The following is a 17,070-nucleotide window of genomic DNA, read 5'->3' as shown; positions in this document are numbered from 1 at the left end:
AGTGATGTTTTAGCTAAACTTAGTTACTCTTAAGTCCTTAGTTGCTCAACTTTGAACAAAACACTGTTGGCTGTTGGCTTACATATTTACTTTACAGGAAACAAACCAGCTGCTCTTTCTCTAGCTATATGCCTCAATGGATATGTTCATCTCCAAACTTCCAGCCTGGCAGTAGTAACAGTAGTTACAGTCTTCAGGTGCTCCTTCTATTCAAATGACAAAGAAACACAATGACAACTTAGCGTACCGGAGAACCTGGTGGCCCATCTGCTCCTCTCTCTCCAACAATTCCTTGAAAACCCTAGAAAAGCAACAGTAATAAAATATTTGTAAAAAAAACAACAACAACAACAAAAAGAAATGTCAAAAGTGAAAAGGGACAGAGACGAATGAGAGAAAACATTCTGAGAACTGCAAAGCTGACCAAAAACGGTTTAAATTAGTTGATTTGGTTTTTCATTAATGGATGCTTAATCTACCATTTAATTGCTCCTTGGCCATTCATTTGATGGAATTCATGAAGCTACCCCCAAATGTCATTATGGATAATGTATTGGTAATTAAGAGTTTAATTTAATATCTTTAACAGGCCACATTTGTCTTTGTTAACTGTTAAATCCAGTTTTCTTATGAGATTAAAAGTTTTAACACAGATTATTGAAAACAAAATATTTATTCTGGGGCTGTTTTTTATTGTTTTGGCTCTTCAGTTTGACATTCAATGATATTTTGCCCACGGTTTTGGAATGATATATTCATAAAGTTGCAATATTAAGGTGTCCACAGTATGTGCCACTCCACAAACTTTTAGTAGACACACCTGATATGTTTAATAGCTGGTAGCAGGTTCTGTTGTGTCCTGTTAAAACTTTTTTTCCTGGAGGTGTTTGTTGTGTTTGCCTGCGCTCAAATCTATAAAATCCTCCATAATTTGACCCTGCGATGTCTTGTAAAGTGTAATAATGTGCCTGTATGCAGCTGAACCCTGCAGCCTGTGGCAAAGAGCCAGAAAACCCGAGCTGTAGGGATGATGTCATGAACTGAACGTTGAGGTCATTCTGCGGCTAAACAGTCCTACCGTCAGTCCTTTACTGCCGGCACTCCCAGCTGCACCCGAGGGACCCTGAAACAGAGAGAGGGACAAAAAAAATATCAACAGTGTAATTTTTCCCAGCAGTGGAGGTCATTCAGAGTGCAAATAGTACATATCATCACTTTAAAGAATTAAGGTATAAAGTCAGCACATTAATTGTCATCTTACTGAGTTATTTGATTCATTTTCATTCAAACCTTTGTCATTTGTTACAACACATTTTCCCACAAAATAAGTTTTCAAACTAAAAACAGAAATATGATAAAATCGAGTGCAGAGATGGAAAGTTTCTGTGGCGTATACCTCTGTTCTCACGGTCAAGTAAAGTGCTTTCTGTCAGTAGTGGATAAAATACAGTGATGATTAAATGAGACTCTTGCTCTGCACCACGTACTGTTCTCTAGAGCTAAAAATGTACAGCAGCTCACCACAGAGCTGTACAAAGACTGCCTCCTACTGTCTCAACCAACAATTACTACTCAACAGATACCTCAACTGAACTTGGAAGTCAGTTTTGACATTTTTAGGACATTTCCATCTTAGCAGTCTTTCGGTATGTCACTCCTTAAAACTGTCACCCAACAGCTGTACTGTATAATCCTGTATTCAGCGAAGCTTTTATTTTTTGAAAGAAGTGTGTGATAATGTGCAGTGCAGTGTGTCTTCCCCCCTGTGTCATCACCCTACAAGCTCTCGCTTTTCTAAAAGACAAAGCTGAGAGTAACACCATGCAACAAAGTGTGTGTATATCTATACAAAATAATTCATAGAATAATAAACACTCATCCAGTATGTGTCAAAAAGGAGAGGGAACACAGACAGACACACACACAGCATTTACAGATGATGGGATTGAAATATGATAGAGAATGGGAACCTGTGTACCAGGCTTTCCTTCTGCTCCCTCTGGTCCAGGTGGCCCCAGCAAACCCTGAGAGGAATCAACCACAAACACACACAGACACACACATGCAAACTGTTCATCCTGTAAACCTCTTTTGTTGTTTGTTTACATACAACGTATGACAATTTTTTGAAGTATCAATATTCAGATCGTTTAAAGACCCGTATTTTGAATGCATGACCCGAGCTACAGAGAGTTTAGCATTGACTACAATATGAATCAATTCTGACAGGCTTTGTATGAAAGTTTACCGATGGGCCTGGTTGGCCAGTGTGGCCTCTCTGTCCAGGCCGACCCTGGAGAAGAGAGCAGAAAGAGGACTACATTAGTATTGGTGGAAAAAGTGGAAAACAAACACAGCAGGTTTGCAGGTCATACCTTGCTCCCTCTGGGTCCTGGTTTTCCATTACGCCCATCTGGTCCCCTGTTCCCCTTCAAGGAGGTTCACATATTAGTGTCTGTTGCTATGCATCAATATCCAGTTTGTCATCATATTCAAAATACTTCCAGATGCATTTTTTACCCATAACAACAATTAAATAAAAATATGTGATTTTGCAGTTCTGTTTTTAAAATGAGTGGAAAAGAATATTCCTGTGGAGTGACGAAATGTGTTAAATTCATGTTGTTGTGGTTAAACTGGATTGTTAAATTTAGATGCATTAAACCACTGGAACCTCTAATGTTACATAGTTAAATCTTGTGTTTGGATCAACATATGAAGTCATCTGACATTTCTTAGTGTTCAGACGCACAAATCATGACTGACCTTTAGCCCACGGCTGCCCTGTTTTCCCTGAGGGCCAGTTTCTCCATTTGTGCCCTGAATGAAGAAATATAAAATCAGTCAAGCTTATTGTTTTTCACTTTCACAAGACAGCCTCTCTCTCCTGGTTAAAGGAGCATGTCATTCAATATTATGCTGCAGAAAAAAGTCTACAGACTGTAGTGGTTTAATAACCTGGTAATGATATGCATTTCATTTGTTTCCAGTGTAAATCTGAATGAAGTGGCATGTGTCTGATAACAGGCAGGAGAGCCACCCTCAGAACTGTGTAAGTATATGCAAAACCTACATACAAACAGAGAAACAATAAGTAGTGTACCTCAGTGCCTTTGGGGCCAGGACGGCCCTTGATCCCTGGGAAACCTGGGAAGCCGGTGGGGCCCCTCTCTCCCTGAGGACCCCTAATGCCAGCTGCCCCTTGAAAACCCTGAGAGAAAACAGAGACTTTCTAAGGCACAGAGACCTTTCTGAACCATACAGTACATGAGATGTTAACAAGAAGTTTGAGCTCGACGACACAGCCAGTGTCAAACAGAAAACTCCTGCTTCCTACTTTGTTGCCTTTAGGACCTGGATCCCCCTTGTCTCCATCTGGTCCCCTGTTACCCTGTAAAGAAGGAAATGGTGAAAACCAGTTCAGTCAATTACAATTGCAGGAAATATGTTTGTAAATATATACTGGGCATTTACCGTTACACCAGGAAAACCCATAGGACCCTGTTGTCCTGGAGCACCCTGAAAATAAAGTTAAAAATAAGGTATTACGTCATCACTAAGGATAAAATAATAAAGCATCAAAAAGCAAAGTTATTAGCAAATGACTACAATACAGTACTACTTAGCACATAACATGTCATGAGCCACTGAGACCCTACAGCCAGTAGATGGCACTGTGAGGCTGCACAGATCAATGAGAAAACATACTTTACTGTACAGTCTGTCAGTGAGAACAGAGATACAGCTATTTTTGTAACCAGTTATGGGAACCCTGGTGAAAACGTCTTCCTAGACTACAACTAAGTCCAGTTGCTTTCGATTAAACTTCCTTGAGAGTACCTTTACACTCTTTGCTGTAGACCAACAAGAAAACATCATCTCAATGGTGAAGGACAGTGAAGGGAGCATCGTAGTTTGGGGCTTTGCCGCCACTGGGCCTGAACAGTTAACCCTCATCAAGAGGAAAATGAATCCCCAAGTTTATCAAGGTATCTTACAGGATAATGTCGGGGGGGCAGTTCGAAAGCTGAGGAGCAGGAGAAGCTGGGTGACGCAGCAGGACAGTGACCCTAAACGTCAAAGTAAATCTACTGCAGAATGACTTCAAACAAAGAAAATCCCAAGAATATGTCTGAGCAGAAGCTGTTCTGTGAGGAGGAATAGTCCAAAATTCCTCCTGAATGTTCTGCAGGTATAATCACAATCTACCGAAGAGCTTGTTTGAGGTTATTGCTGCCAATTCCACAGGGATCACACACTTTTTCTCGCCATTGCAGTGTGTATCTGAATGTGTATGACTGTAATGATGTAATATCCTGGTGAATATGTTCAAATGTAACTCACCATGGGCCCCTCAAAGCCAGGATCCCCCCTGGCACCCATGGGCCCCGTAGGCCCCTGATATGAAAATAAACGAAAAATAAACAACACAAAAACAGTAAAATACAGAGATACTGGGTATTGTGTTCTTAAACAGTGCAACAATTTCTGCAAAGTTGCATTTAAATGTGCAGAGCTCTGTGGCACCTCAATCAAGTTGAGAGGACAAAATAACAGACTTACAGGGTCTCCTCTAGGCCCGGGATCGCCAATCTGTCCTGGATGTCCCTGTCAAGATGCACGGTTTGACTTTAATCCCCTGCACTGACTACAAAGTGAATGAAGCAGCACCACAATGAATCACAAGTCTCTATCAATGGTCTTGCTTTGAACTTTACTTACCTGGGGCCCTCTGAGTCCTGGAGGCCCAATCTGTCCCTCTAGACCTGGAGGCCCCTAATTGGAGGAAACAGAAGGTAACACATTTTATGCCCAGAAACAGTGGAACACCTGCAGCATAATTAGAACCAAACAAAGGGGATACCTGTGGGCCTTTGGGGCCAGCACTGCCAGCAGGTCCCATGTCCCCCTGAAAGACATTTTATTATAAAGTTACCTGAAATCTATGTTTGAACATTTCATTTGAGACCAATGACACTGGTGATCTGAAGACATCACCTCAATTTAACCAATCAGCATTTAGCTGAAAAAAGACACAGAGCTAAAAGAAAGCATCTTTAACCTGCAGACTACGTTATAATACATGTGGTGTAATCTTACCCTTGAACCATTAACTCCTTGAGCACCAACACGCCCTGTAAAACCTGGTGCACCCTGTGACACCAAACAAAAAATATTGCATATATTCAGAATTGGCACTAACAGACAAATATTTAATCACCTAATCCTTGTGTCTGCTTACCGTTGGCCCTGGCAGACCTGGAGCCCCATCCAGTCCGCTCTCCCCCTGGTAACAGCAAGGACATAACAGCATGAATGATACACTGTCCTACACCTCCTCAGTGTTCGTCAGTTTACATTTACAGCTCAGATCTCTCACAATGAATAAAAGTGTATAATAAATCTAAGAAGATAATTCACCTAAAATATAAACAGTCAGGAAGTCGAGGCAGATGGCCGCCCACCTAGAGCCCAGTTCTACTAAAGGTTTCTACCTTTTTTTCTTGCCACTGTTGCCAGGTGCTTGATCATGGGGGAGAGCTGGGTCTCTGTAATCTCTGTTATATTTGCTGCTATATAAATAAAACTGACTTGACATAACAGACTTGACTCATCTCTAATTTAGTCTTAACTATACTGACGTTTGTATGCCAAAAATAACCTGTACAAGTCACATCCCTGACACAAAATGCTACACCTGCACAAATTATCAAACTTTTTTTGTGTGGGTGTAGGCCTCCTCTGCCCCAAAGCATTCTGGGATAGATCTGAGCCATGAACAAATTACTAATGCTGTAAAATCTACGACTCCTAAGGCCACATGAATGACACTGTGGTTTCAGAGTGTGGTTATATATAAAGCTTAATATCAACATCTCAACCAACTAGTCAGGTTGGCACATCACTCACATCAGGCCCACGAGGCCCCTCTGGCCCGTAGCCACCTCGGATCCCTTGAGGCCCCTGCAGAGAAGATTAAAGATGAATTCAGTGTCAGTTTAATAAAATACATACCATTAAAATACACAGACAACACTGTATTCAAAGTGAGGATTAATGACACAGATTACTGCCTACTGGTCAGAGTGCCTGTTCTAATACTGTGAGGCAGAGTCTGACTTCATGCCAAGTAGAATCAAAGTAAAGCTGAGAATAGACTGAAGAGAAAAATGGGAGTCAGTGCCTCACTGCTTGGAACTCAAAGTTCAAAGAGGGACTGGACCGGGGATTAAAAGGGATTTAGAAGTGCACGTCTTTCTTTCACAAAAGCTGATTGTTTGTTTTGTTCCTTGTATATTACACCAGTTGGGTGTGTGTGTGTAATGCATCACACAAAGACAGCTGTTACGCTCATTCTTATTGTTTCAAACAGATTCTGTAATGTGCTGGTATCTTGTCCAGCAAATTCTACTTGGAAATGAAATGTTTTTAATACATAAGCTGCTTTATGTCACAGTTTATCTGAGCAATGCTCATGGCTTATGAACTTTCTTCACAAAGGTTATGAACATAATGTGAATTCCCCAGTGAAATTCCTGGTTTGTTGCACATATAAAAGATGCAAGAGACACTCACTCGTGGTCCAACAGAACCAGGTGGGCCAGGTAAACCAGTTGAGCCCTATATAAAGACAGAACACAGCACATGATCAACATGTTGTATTGTTTAAAAATGGACATCATAAGAGCTTCGGGCTGTATGGTCTGTCTGCTTTAAAGCAATCCACATCTTCATACTCAGTGAAAGCAAGCCACCAAGGACCACAGGGTTTTCATTAATAACACAGGTACATATTCTAATTTAAAAGACGATTAATAAATAAATAGATCAGAGTACCTTCTCACCAGGTTCACCAGTTTCTCCTCTTGGACCCTTGAGGCCAATGAGACCCTGAGGGGGTGGAGAAAAATGACTGACTACAGTGTTGAGATAATATTTTATTACCTTATCCTGTACACAGGAGCATCAGTTTCATGTAAGTGACACCTCTAAATTGTTTCCATTTCTGAGAATAGTTTTTATGCTACAAGGACCTTATCAAGTATAGATTCAAAGTGACTAGAATTAGACCAATCAGTTAAAAAAAATACTCCTAAATACAGTACAATCAAAAAGGTACGCACTAAATAAATACTCAATGTTTGAGAGGTGACTGAAAGACAGTGTGTGCAAGTTGCTGCTCAAACTGTATGCAGCACAGCCATGCGTTCTTGGCTCCACGTATCAGTAAATCAGATGTTTAAATTGTCTTGACTTTTCTTCTTTACAAAAGCAGCTGTGCTGTTTTATTCCTTACCTCATCACCCTCTTCCCCTTTGGACCCTCGTTCTCCCCTGTATCCCCAGGGGCCCTGATGTCAATTAGAGACAAAACAGAAAGATGTCAACAGGTGAAACAAGCAACAACCAAAAAAAAAAAAAAAAAAAAAAAAAACACATAATCTACCAGCTTTAACACAATCAGCCTAGACATGTAGTGTTCTGCGTGCCCACCGGTAATCCTGGAGCACCAGGTGACCCGGGCTGACCATCTTCTCCATTTTCGCCGTCTCTCCCTGGGGTCCCGACTCGTCCTGGAGGGCCCCAGGGACCCCGCTCACCCTGTCAGGCAACATAAATCATCAGAGGCAGGCCACTGTTGATATTGACTGCTTCTTTATCAGCCTGTTAGTCAACATAAACAAAAAACCAACAAAGTAAAGCAAAAAATATTAAATAAACAAAAAGTGAAGCCAGAGAAATTACAAAACTCCACAGCTGTGGTGAGCTTCACACCGGGACAGTTACATTATAAATTACAAGTCTTTACTGTGACGACACCGACACTCTCCACCACTCTGCAGAGCCATTCATCACACAGACAGGGCATCACCTGAACAACAACACACTATCTAAAAGGCCGTGGTCTGCTGTAACTCTGCCTGAAAACAGGTGGAAAAACATGCACAGGTTCACACTGAATGGTTAAACCACCTGTGCTGGCAGTGGATAACGTTTTATTTTAAGCTGCGGAGGATGATGGATACAGTGTTATACACGCAGGGACTGGCATGATGAATGAGTGATTATTTTTTTAAACCGCTATTTAACCAGAGCCACTCTTTTTCGGTGCTACACACTCATACAGTTACACACAACTAGTGATTACTTTCATTAGTAATTAACTGAGTAATAATTCAATTTATAGAATATCACAAAGATATTCAACTTCCAATTATCTAAAGCAGTCATTGTTCACATTAGAAATGCTGGAACCAAACTGTTAATCAAAATTAGGAAAACTGATGCTGGTTAACTACACACATTCACAGCTGGAAGCTGCCAATACAAATAATAAATAATATAAATATCTAAACTTTGGACACTGGCTTCAGAAAGTATTCAGACCCATTCACTTTTTGCACAATTTGTGTTGTGGTTTTAATTTGAACTTTGTCCTTCAATCTACACTCAGTAACACATAAGTGAAAACATGTTTTTAGAAATTATACAGGGCATCACGTCAGTAACAACACACTCTACATTCTCTCCTCTTCTTTGCTCATGCCCTTAAAGGCTGCTGTACAGGCGACTGGGTGTTTTCAGCTTCCCAAACCACAATATTTGGTCCTCAGTACCAACTCATTACCCAACTGAGACCTCACACCATACTTGGCAACTTGGTTTCAGTTTCCATACAGTCACAGTGAACTTCTAGGACTCATGTTTATGTATTTTGAGATGGATGTAACAAAGTTTAAATTACCTCTACATTTACAAGCTGCTCACCCAAACAAATTATGTCAGTGGTTTTTCAAAACTTATGTAATTCAACACTACATGACAAGAAGGGAGGCCTCACCGAGAGAATGTGAAACTTATGAAATTACACAATATAAATTTAGAAACTTTGATCAACTACGCCTCAGTGTATTCAAATTTAGAAAGAAATATGGAACTTCTTAATTTTGCAATAAAACCTTCATTGCTTATTCTCTCAAAGTGAAAATGGTTACATCATAGGGAGTTTCATTCACAGACAACACCCACTCCTTTTAACCACACTCCACCAACTATATTACACTTAATTTAACCTGTCACTCAAATGTAATACTTAATTTAGCTTGATACTCAACTGGATCCACTGGTGGTGGGTCCATCTTTTAACTTGTGTTGTGTGGACAAACATTGGTCAATCCCACAAAAATGTATTTCAACATCTCGAAGTTTCCACTCACACCACATATATCAGATTGTTTTCTAAGGAGTAGAATATAATATTTCTATTTGAAGGAATGATGTAGCCATAAAAATGTGACATTTTTATTTTGACTTTTTCATATTTATTTATTTCACATTTATGAAGCTTCACTGAAGTGTTAGAGGAGTTAGATGTAGACACACAATAAGCTTACGATTTTGTCTTTTTGTGAGGAAACAATCTTAGTTTAGCATGTTTAAAATATGGACTGATTTTGGTGAGGTGAGACCAAGTTTGAGACGCTGACACATCTTTATTTTTTAACACTGCATTGATTAATAACTTGTTACTTTTGGACAGGAATTGATGGTTTGGGTGCTTACCATCTCTCCTGGCATCCCTGGTCGTCCACGGTCCCCAGGTTCACCAGGTGGGCCCTGAGAAAAAAGATCAAAATACAAGTTGTTCACCACTTCAAGATGAATCAACCCAGAATTTTCTAAATGCAATCAAAACTGTGTATGGAGTCCATCTCTAACCTGTAAGCCGGGCTTGCCCATCTCTCCAGGTGGTCCAGCAGGACCTTCTTTAGTCTGCAAGCTCACAAAGAAGAAACCGGACTCAGGTCAACACGAACCAACAAAACAGCTAAATCCCAACAAAGAAAGGCTACTAATCGTCACAGCATACTTACAGGCCAACCAGCACGAAGTAACTGGTAAAAATTGGTTTGCTACAGGAAAAAAGGAAACACACAAGATAAGTTACAGATGCAGGGATAAAAATACAGAAAGAAATCAAAAGTGGATATGGTTAAAATGTTAACACGTTTTAGTAATTTAGTTATTTCCAGTTTAACAATATTCTCCTTCTTCACAATGTAATGTTTAATGGTTGTGGTTGATCATTAGCCAGAACCCCCAGTATAGCTGTGCAAACATTTGTGCTTTGGAGAGATCATCAAAAATACTTTCCCCACAGATAAGAGCAGGTCCAGAACATGTGAGTCAAGTCTGCTGGAGCCCCATGATATCTATTCAAGTTTTATTCTCATCTATTGTCTAAACTTCCTTTAGTCTGACTTTTGAATAGCTTTTGATATGATGGAGAACTTTAAATTGAAGGAAGGCGCCTCTGTTTATTCTTTCCACAGCAGCATCTCAAGTTCCCAGTTCCATTTCCCAGTCTACTTTGGTCTTAATTAAGCAGGATCTTTAAAAGACACAATAATGTTAAAATGCAGAACGTAAGACCCTGGAGGTCAAGGGAGGCATTTAGAATAGATACAAGCCTCAACTTTGAAGGCATAACGGGACATTTTCTGTAGGCCTGAGTAAAGTTATGCACCTCAAAATATCAAAATGGGTTTGAATGATGGAGGTTGGATTATATGAACACATAACTTATAACGAAACACATGATCATCTCTCAAATTCCATAGTTTCTGGAGTTAAAAAAGTCTTTGCTTTACCACAGGCCCTCGTTCAGAGTGAGTAAAGATATGTGAATGACCTCTGTAGTCTGTCCACCTGAGGTTCAAAGCACATACAGTAACAAATCGCCATCACAAACTGCTAGCAGGCTTTTATTTTCATCATCTTTTTTCAATAACAGACAGTTCTCCATCATGCTGACATAGTGGACGACAAACAGCTGTGGCCACGGAGGGGAGATTAAACAGACGAGGACAGAGCATCAGCTTGCACGCATGACAACTGCAGGGTCAAAGGTTCTACATATAGTCTGGGGATGTTATGGGTCTGAGAAAAGATGGCTTGGCCTCAAAGAACATTTGATGTCCAGTGTTTCTTTTAGGTGACTGACAATGAATTACACAAGAGCCTAGGGAGAGAAAGAGCAAGGAAATCTCATCTTCACTGGGACACTGGGAAATGTGGTAGCTTACCAGGATTTAGATGAAACAGCTGTTCAGAGTTACAAAAGTGTACAGAGCTGGTAACTTCTCTCTGAGAGGAAAGGAACTTTAAAGATCTCATGTGTGGCATCAGCACCCGCTTGTCGTTGGTCAGTAAAGATGGGTACATTCACTATTTGATAAAGCACTGTTTGATAGCTCTGCAACCAATGCAGAGAGTGGCTAAAAATGTTAATGACATAAAAAACACTGTCTAATGCTTCTGAGCTTATGAAGTAGTATCTTTCCATTTACTGTCTGAGAGGAGCCACATTTTTGTTGTTAAACTGTAAGAAGTCATGGAGGTTCAGCTGTGAGAGCTATCAGGTTTAGGGAGGAAGCTCTGGCACACAATTTGTCAAACATGCTGGACTGACAGCACACAGATTCTAAGTTACCAGTGGGAATATGACCCCTTAGAGGATCCGTTTCTTCAGAACTTAACCCTAACACGTTAAGCCTAATTAGGGTTAATTTCATACGAGGATGACAGTTTGCTACGAGGTTGGACCCGACTGCCTGTATGGAAACACTTAAGCTATACTGTAATAATAACTGCTGATCATTCAAACAAAAAAAAAGGCGCTCTAACTGATTTTTTTAGGTTGACACAAAGAAATAAATTAGGATCTGTTACAACAGAGAACCTGTTTAAAGGAAGGAAACAACAGACAGTAAACTAATTATAAAGAATACGTTATGGTTACCATCTTACCTGGAAGGCAGCCCATTCCTCAGCAGTGTTCCTCCACAGGTAGAGGGTTGGTAAACCTGCTGGTCCAGGAGGTCCTGGCTCCCCCCTTTTTCCTGGATTGCCTGGAGGGCCCATTTTACCCTGAAAGAGATGAAAAGTGATATGTTTATGCAAGACAAATTGATTTATGTGGGACACTTCACATTATAGCACAGCACTGTGTTACATTACATCATAGAGGTAATAAGCTGCAACACTGCAGCTCTGGCATAAATAATATACACACAGGAATAATAGAGGAAGGGACAGGGGTTTATAGCAGTAGGTATTAAAATGTCTGCAGTGAAATTGAGCTTTAAAACATGATATGGTCCGGTGTTTTTTCTGAGGGACACAGAACAGCACTGCACTTAAATGAGTCAGGTGGACTAACTTAACACATCATCAGAGGCTATTATGTTGTAAACAAGGTTATTTTACCTGATCACCTTTAAACCCAGGCAGGCCAGGCTCACCAGGACAGCCCTGTGGAAACAGTAACACCCCTCAATAAAACTGCTAAAAAAAACACCATGACACCAAGACACAAAGTATTATTTATCAACTACTAACTAAAAACAAGTAACCCATTGGCTACACTAGAAAAGTATTGTGTCTTAGACAATTTGCTTTTAAAATAAAACTAATAACTTTTCTACTGCAAAAAACTGTGACCTGAGAGACAAGCAAAACACTGGATCCTTGTAGAAACTCAGTTTGTGGCTTGTTGAAAAGCAAAAGCCGTTCACTTTAAGGTCTTGCTCCCAAAACCTATGCTAATAAAACACAGTAAGATTTTATAGCTTTGAGTACTGGGACACTATATGTAATTGGTATAGATATAGTAAATCTCCTGCATCTTTACTGTGGCATTTGATAATCGTCTGAAAACCCTGCTGCTGGATTGCTGATTACTAATTTTGCAAGAGAATGGAGGAGCAATACTACTAACATCTTACTAAATGATTTTTAATACACCTGCTAACCAGTCAGAAAAGAGTATTTTCTGGATCCATGTCATAGAAATATTATTTTTGTATTTGTAAATAAGTACATTTTATTCAAATAAACTGAGTTTGTCAACACACTTGTAGAGGATAATGCTGCAGGCTAACCAAGCAAGACCTGATACGTTGTACATGAGGAGAGAAGCCTACAGGACGTCCTCATTCGTGTTGCCTACAGCCGGCTCCAATCACAGTAATCGTGCTGAGTGATCCTGTGCATTTTATGGCAGCGTGACTCCAGAGTGCAGCACAGACGTGACCAAATGTGCAGTCTGGTTCTGGTTCTGTTTGCCCTGGAGTTCCTGCGATGACCCACCTCTTATAACAGGTAAACCCTCTGATTGGAAATCACAAAACTATTTTTACTTATTGGCACCAATCAGATAACTTGGCGGCCAGAGGATAAGACTGTCACATTGAGTAACGCTATGACAAACTGCTGAGACTCGATAACCATGCTGTTCTCTGAGGGCTCGGATCGCGGCATCAAAGACATGTGGATCTACATGTGTTTGAGCAGCGTAACCTCCCCTGATCAGATTCAGATGTCAGCTGATGGAGAACAGCTCTTGTAAGCTGTAAAGCATGAACAGACGTTGCACTTTCTTCAGTCACTAGGCTCGTCCTACCTTTTTTTTCAGTCATCCAACAACAGATAGATCTGATATAAAACATAAAATGTACTGTTAAATCAGAGGGGAACATGTCTTTGTTTGGGTATCAATATCTATAAAACTGCAATAAAAAATATGCAAAAACTATAATTTCTCATTGAACAGTTTACACCAGGCTGAACAACCTAAAGAAGACCTCTTGCTTTCTTGCATTGTCTCTTGAATACTTTTAGAGCACCATAAAACCACTCACTTCTTGTCCCGGAGGACCCATCCAGCCTGCTGGTCCTCTCTGGAGCCGGTACATTTTGCCATCTGAGCTCTGGACCAGGTCTCCATTTATGGATACAATGGTCACAGTTCCGGGACGCTCCCTGTCTGGCTGTTTACCATTGTGCTCAACTCTGTGAACAGGATGTGTGGTGCTCTGTGTGGTGATGGGTCCCTCCTCCACAACTACCACCTTTGCAGATGAGTCAGAGGTGATGACATGAGGTGTAGGTAAGACCATCGTGGTCCAATTATCTGTTTCCTCCCTTAGTTTGCTGGAGTCTGTGGATGTTCTAGGATCTGAAGGGACCCTCGAAGGTACAGGAAACCCTACCGACGGCTTCTTGGGTGTGGTTCCCGTGTCCAGGTCAATTATGTCATCGGACGGTTTTCCGGGGAACAGCGATGAAGTCCTCCCACTCGAATCTGTCTTCTTCTCTGTGGTAATGTTCTCCTCCACATCTTTAGAGGACATTTCAGGTTTCCCCTTCTGGTTTCCTTTAAGGCCATTTCTGGAGGGCTTCCACTGAGGGTTCACTTGGCCGCCATTTTGGAAGAGTGGATCCAACAAGTCAGTGTCCTCGTCAACCACAAAGACATCTCCACGAATTACTGAACCTTTCCGATCAGGTCCTGAAAGCACTGTCCCGTCCCCTCGAGAGCTCGCTCGGTGCAGGAACACATTCTGTTAAGAAACAAAGCAGGCATTGGAACAAATGTCACTACAGCGGTTTTCTGTTTTTTATCATGTTGTGATGTTATTAGCTGAATGGGGAATGGATGTCTTATTGTGTGGCTCTGTGTTTTTGTGGTGGACTTGGAGGTCTCTGAGGACCAATAAAGATTACAGACCAACTTGTTCCAGTTTATAATTTCCCAGCCACAACAGACAAACTGACTGTGAACAAACAGTATTTGTCTTCTTATTAAAATATAGACTTTGTACCTGTAGAACAGAAATCAAGTAACTATTCACAATAGGTAAGTAAGAAGAATGACCATCCTATCCATGGATAGGATAGGATTATATAGGATTATATTATTACACCTCCCACAATAGACCTCAACTTGTCTCGTACAGCAGACCATAAACCTCAGGGAAAAACACTGGTGCAGACCTTCTTCCCTTCTTGAGAACTGTCATCAACTCTTCACTGACATCTGGCATCATTTCATCTGCCTTCAAGTCGATTAGTTTCTCAGCTACTCAAACCAGTTACCCCTGACCCGTCTACCATCAACAACTGCACACCACGAATGATTGTGTCTCATTTCTTTCCAAACACTTGAATGAGCTGTCTCTAATTAACATTTCAGTGGTTTGCACTGAGCTCCCTATTGCAACCAAATTGGTAAGAACTTCTATTTGCCCATGTTTGTCCATGTTACAGTGAGGTCAGGATACCACTGCCGTTTTGTGGGAGACGATGACAATAAAGCTCTTTTCTCTTAAATTAAACTCAGATTCCACTGTAGTACCTGAAACTGTGTATGTACCTTTGCCATCTGATACTTAGGTTAAAGCATGGCCCTTCTTCTGCAAATTTAACATCAATCTTGACAAGACTGAGCTGTATTTTCTTACAAGCTCCTCTGTAGTTTACAGCCTCATATCTAGAGCCTTGATGTGGTTTAAGACCGCTCAGACCAACTACATGCAAGACTCACATTGCAGATCCTGCAGGTTTACTCTTACAACAAATCCTCCTTTATCATGGACTCATCCATGCTTTCTAGTTTACTTAAATCACCTCCAATCGGGATTACTGGCACTCCCCACTATCCAACCCTCGTCAATCTCAGCAAACTGTCTAGTAGCTCTCCCCTCCTGGCAGCAGCTGAGTAATCACATCAAAGGTTGTGCAGATACAGAATTCCCAAATATCAGGCCCTAATGCAGCCCCTCATATCATTCCCTTTTCTGGCATAGTGGACAGCTTTGATCTCAGTCTTCTCCAAAGCTCCAAATACCTGTCTTTGACCCTTCTATCTCGTCTCCACTCAGGTGGACGGTGTTTTCCTCTGATGCCGGACAACAGAGTTGTCTGTTGTGCAAGTTTCTCTCACAGGAATAAAACTTACTAATAATGAAACTATTCTATAATTGTTCTCACTGTAAATCAACATCAGCTGTCAGAATGTAAACCTATTATTATTTGCTCTCATGAAGCCTCGGCCACTTTAAAAAACATCTTTCCAACACACACAGCAGTTTAAAGGGCTGTGGTGTCCAGAGGTGACAGGAAAATACTCCAAAATTAACAACATGCAAAACACTATGACCCAGGCATTTTTTCCTTGCTTGTCATGCTGCATCACACACACACACACACACACACACAGCAAAACACATCAAAATGTTGGCCCTCAGGGAACAGTGGCACAGTGAGAGAGGCCTTTCAGGGGAAGGGACCAAAGGGCTGTAAATTTTGTTTGATGACCCTAATGGGCTGAAATGGAGAGCACTAAAGTGGAGCTGAGAGGCATATGGAGAGCAGGAGGACAGGAGGAGGAGAGGGAGGCACTGTGTATACTCAGAGATTTTAGTAGAGCAGACTTGTACCTTTTAGAAAACATACAGTTATACAGGTGACATATGACACTGCACTGGGGAAAAAACACCTTTTAGTTTGTGTCTTATTTTCCCCTTCTCTCATCTTAAAGAACAAAAGTTCAAACTTTGCACTACGTCATCAAAGCATGATTCAGTGCCAAATAGTCATAACAGTCAGTTATTGATAACCCACTATAATACTTACTGCCCGTAAGAATACTTTATAGTGGATCAAAGGCTAACATCAGGTCTCCAGAGGGCCTATTATTCACCTGTTATTATGGCACATCTGTGAGAATTTTACTTTTTTCTTCTTTTTATACCACTCTACCCACACAAATAGCAAGGCGCTAGGGCTCAAGCATTGTCAGTCTGTGTGTCAGTTGGTCTACCACTTTGGTTCAGACTAAAATATCTCAACAGCCACTTGTAATGAAATTTGGCACATTTATCCATGGTATCCAGAAGAGGAATCCTAATTTGACGAGTCCCCTGATCCCAATTTTTCCTCTAGCACCACCATGATATATTTGTGGTTTTGAAAGAAATACAGAGGCTGCTACTGGATGGACCAACATGAAATTTAATGGACACATCTAGCACTATTTAGCCAGTATTTGGGTTTACGATGAAATACCCTAAAAACTGTACTTTGTGTTTAGTGTTAATTAGCAAACACGCTAAACTAAGTTCAAAGTATTATCATTCCTAAAGCCACTCAGAGGTTCTACTGAGGCGGTGGACTCTTGCTTGTGTCTTGTCTAGTTTTATAAATGATACTAAATGTATGGGGACAA

The 17,070-nt window shown here is 40.8% G+C and overlaps 1 protein-coding gene across 1 annotated transcript in view; it reads right to left on the bottom strand.

Moving 5' to 3' along the window:
• LOC108889012 (collagen alpha-2(I) chain) overlaps window positions 1-17,070 on the bottom strand; it is a 65,425-nt gene that overhangs the window by 7,473 nt on the left and 40,882 nt on the right. Inside the window, exons 7-32 of the mRNA XM_051072801.1 lie at window positions 13,703-14,404; window positions 12,270-12,314; window positions 11,811-11,930; window positions 9,875-9,913; window positions 9,720-9,773; window positions 9,564-9,617; window positions 7,494-7,601; window positions 7,298-7,351; window positions 6,838-6,891; window positions 6,577-6,621; window positions 5,911-5,964; window positions 5,243-5,287; window positions 5,101-5,154; window positions 4,865-4,909; window positions 4,723-4,776; window positions 4,564-4,608; window positions 4,345-4,398; window positions 3,475-3,519; window positions 3,338-3,391; window positions 3,104-3,211; window positions 2,767-2,820; window positions 2,376-2,429; window positions 2,249-2,293; window positions 1,971-2,024; window positions 1,079-1,123; window positions 248-301 (exon numbers count right to left, since the gene is read on the bottom strand). Coding sequence (XP_050928758.1) covers window positions 248-301; window positions 1,079-1,123; window positions 1,971-2,024; window positions 2,249-2,293; window positions 2,376-2,429; window positions 2,767-2,820; window positions 3,104-3,211; window positions 3,338-3,391; window positions 3,475-3,519; window positions 4,345-4,398; window positions 4,564-4,608; window positions 4,723-4,776; window positions 4,865-4,909; window positions 5,101-5,154; window positions 5,243-5,287; window positions 5,911-5,964; window positions 6,577-6,621; window positions 6,838-6,891; window positions 7,298-7,351; window positions 7,494-7,601; window positions 9,564-9,617; window positions 9,720-9,773; window positions 9,875-9,913; window positions 11,811-11,930; window positions 12,270-12,314; window positions 13,703-14,404 — 2,139 coding nt within the window. The remainder of the gene's footprint in view (window positions 1-247; window positions 302-1,078; window positions 1,124-1,970; window positions 2,025-2,248; window positions 2,294-2,375; window positions 2,430-2,766; window positions 2,821-3,103; window positions 3,212-3,337; window positions 3,392-3,474; window positions 3,520-4,344; window positions 4,399-4,563; window positions 4,609-4,722; window positions 4,777-4,864; window positions 4,910-5,100; window positions 5,155-5,242; window positions 5,288-5,910; window positions 5,965-6,576; window positions 6,622-6,837; window positions 6,892-7,297; window positions 7,352-7,493; window positions 7,602-9,563; window positions 9,618-9,719; window positions 9,774-9,874; window positions 9,914-11,810; window positions 11,931-12,269; window positions 12,315-13,702; window positions 14,405-17,070) is intronic.

Source organism: Lates calcarifer, linkage group LG9, assembly GCF_001640805.2.
Source record: "Lates calcarifer isolate ASB-BC8 linkage group LG9, TLL_Latcal_v3, whole genome shotgun sequence".
NCBI lineage: Eukaryota > Metazoa > Chordata > Actinopteri > Centropomidae > Lates > Lates calcarifer.
Note: the sequence above shows the minus strand (reverse complement) of the source record. Positions and strands in the feature narration are given on the sequence as shown.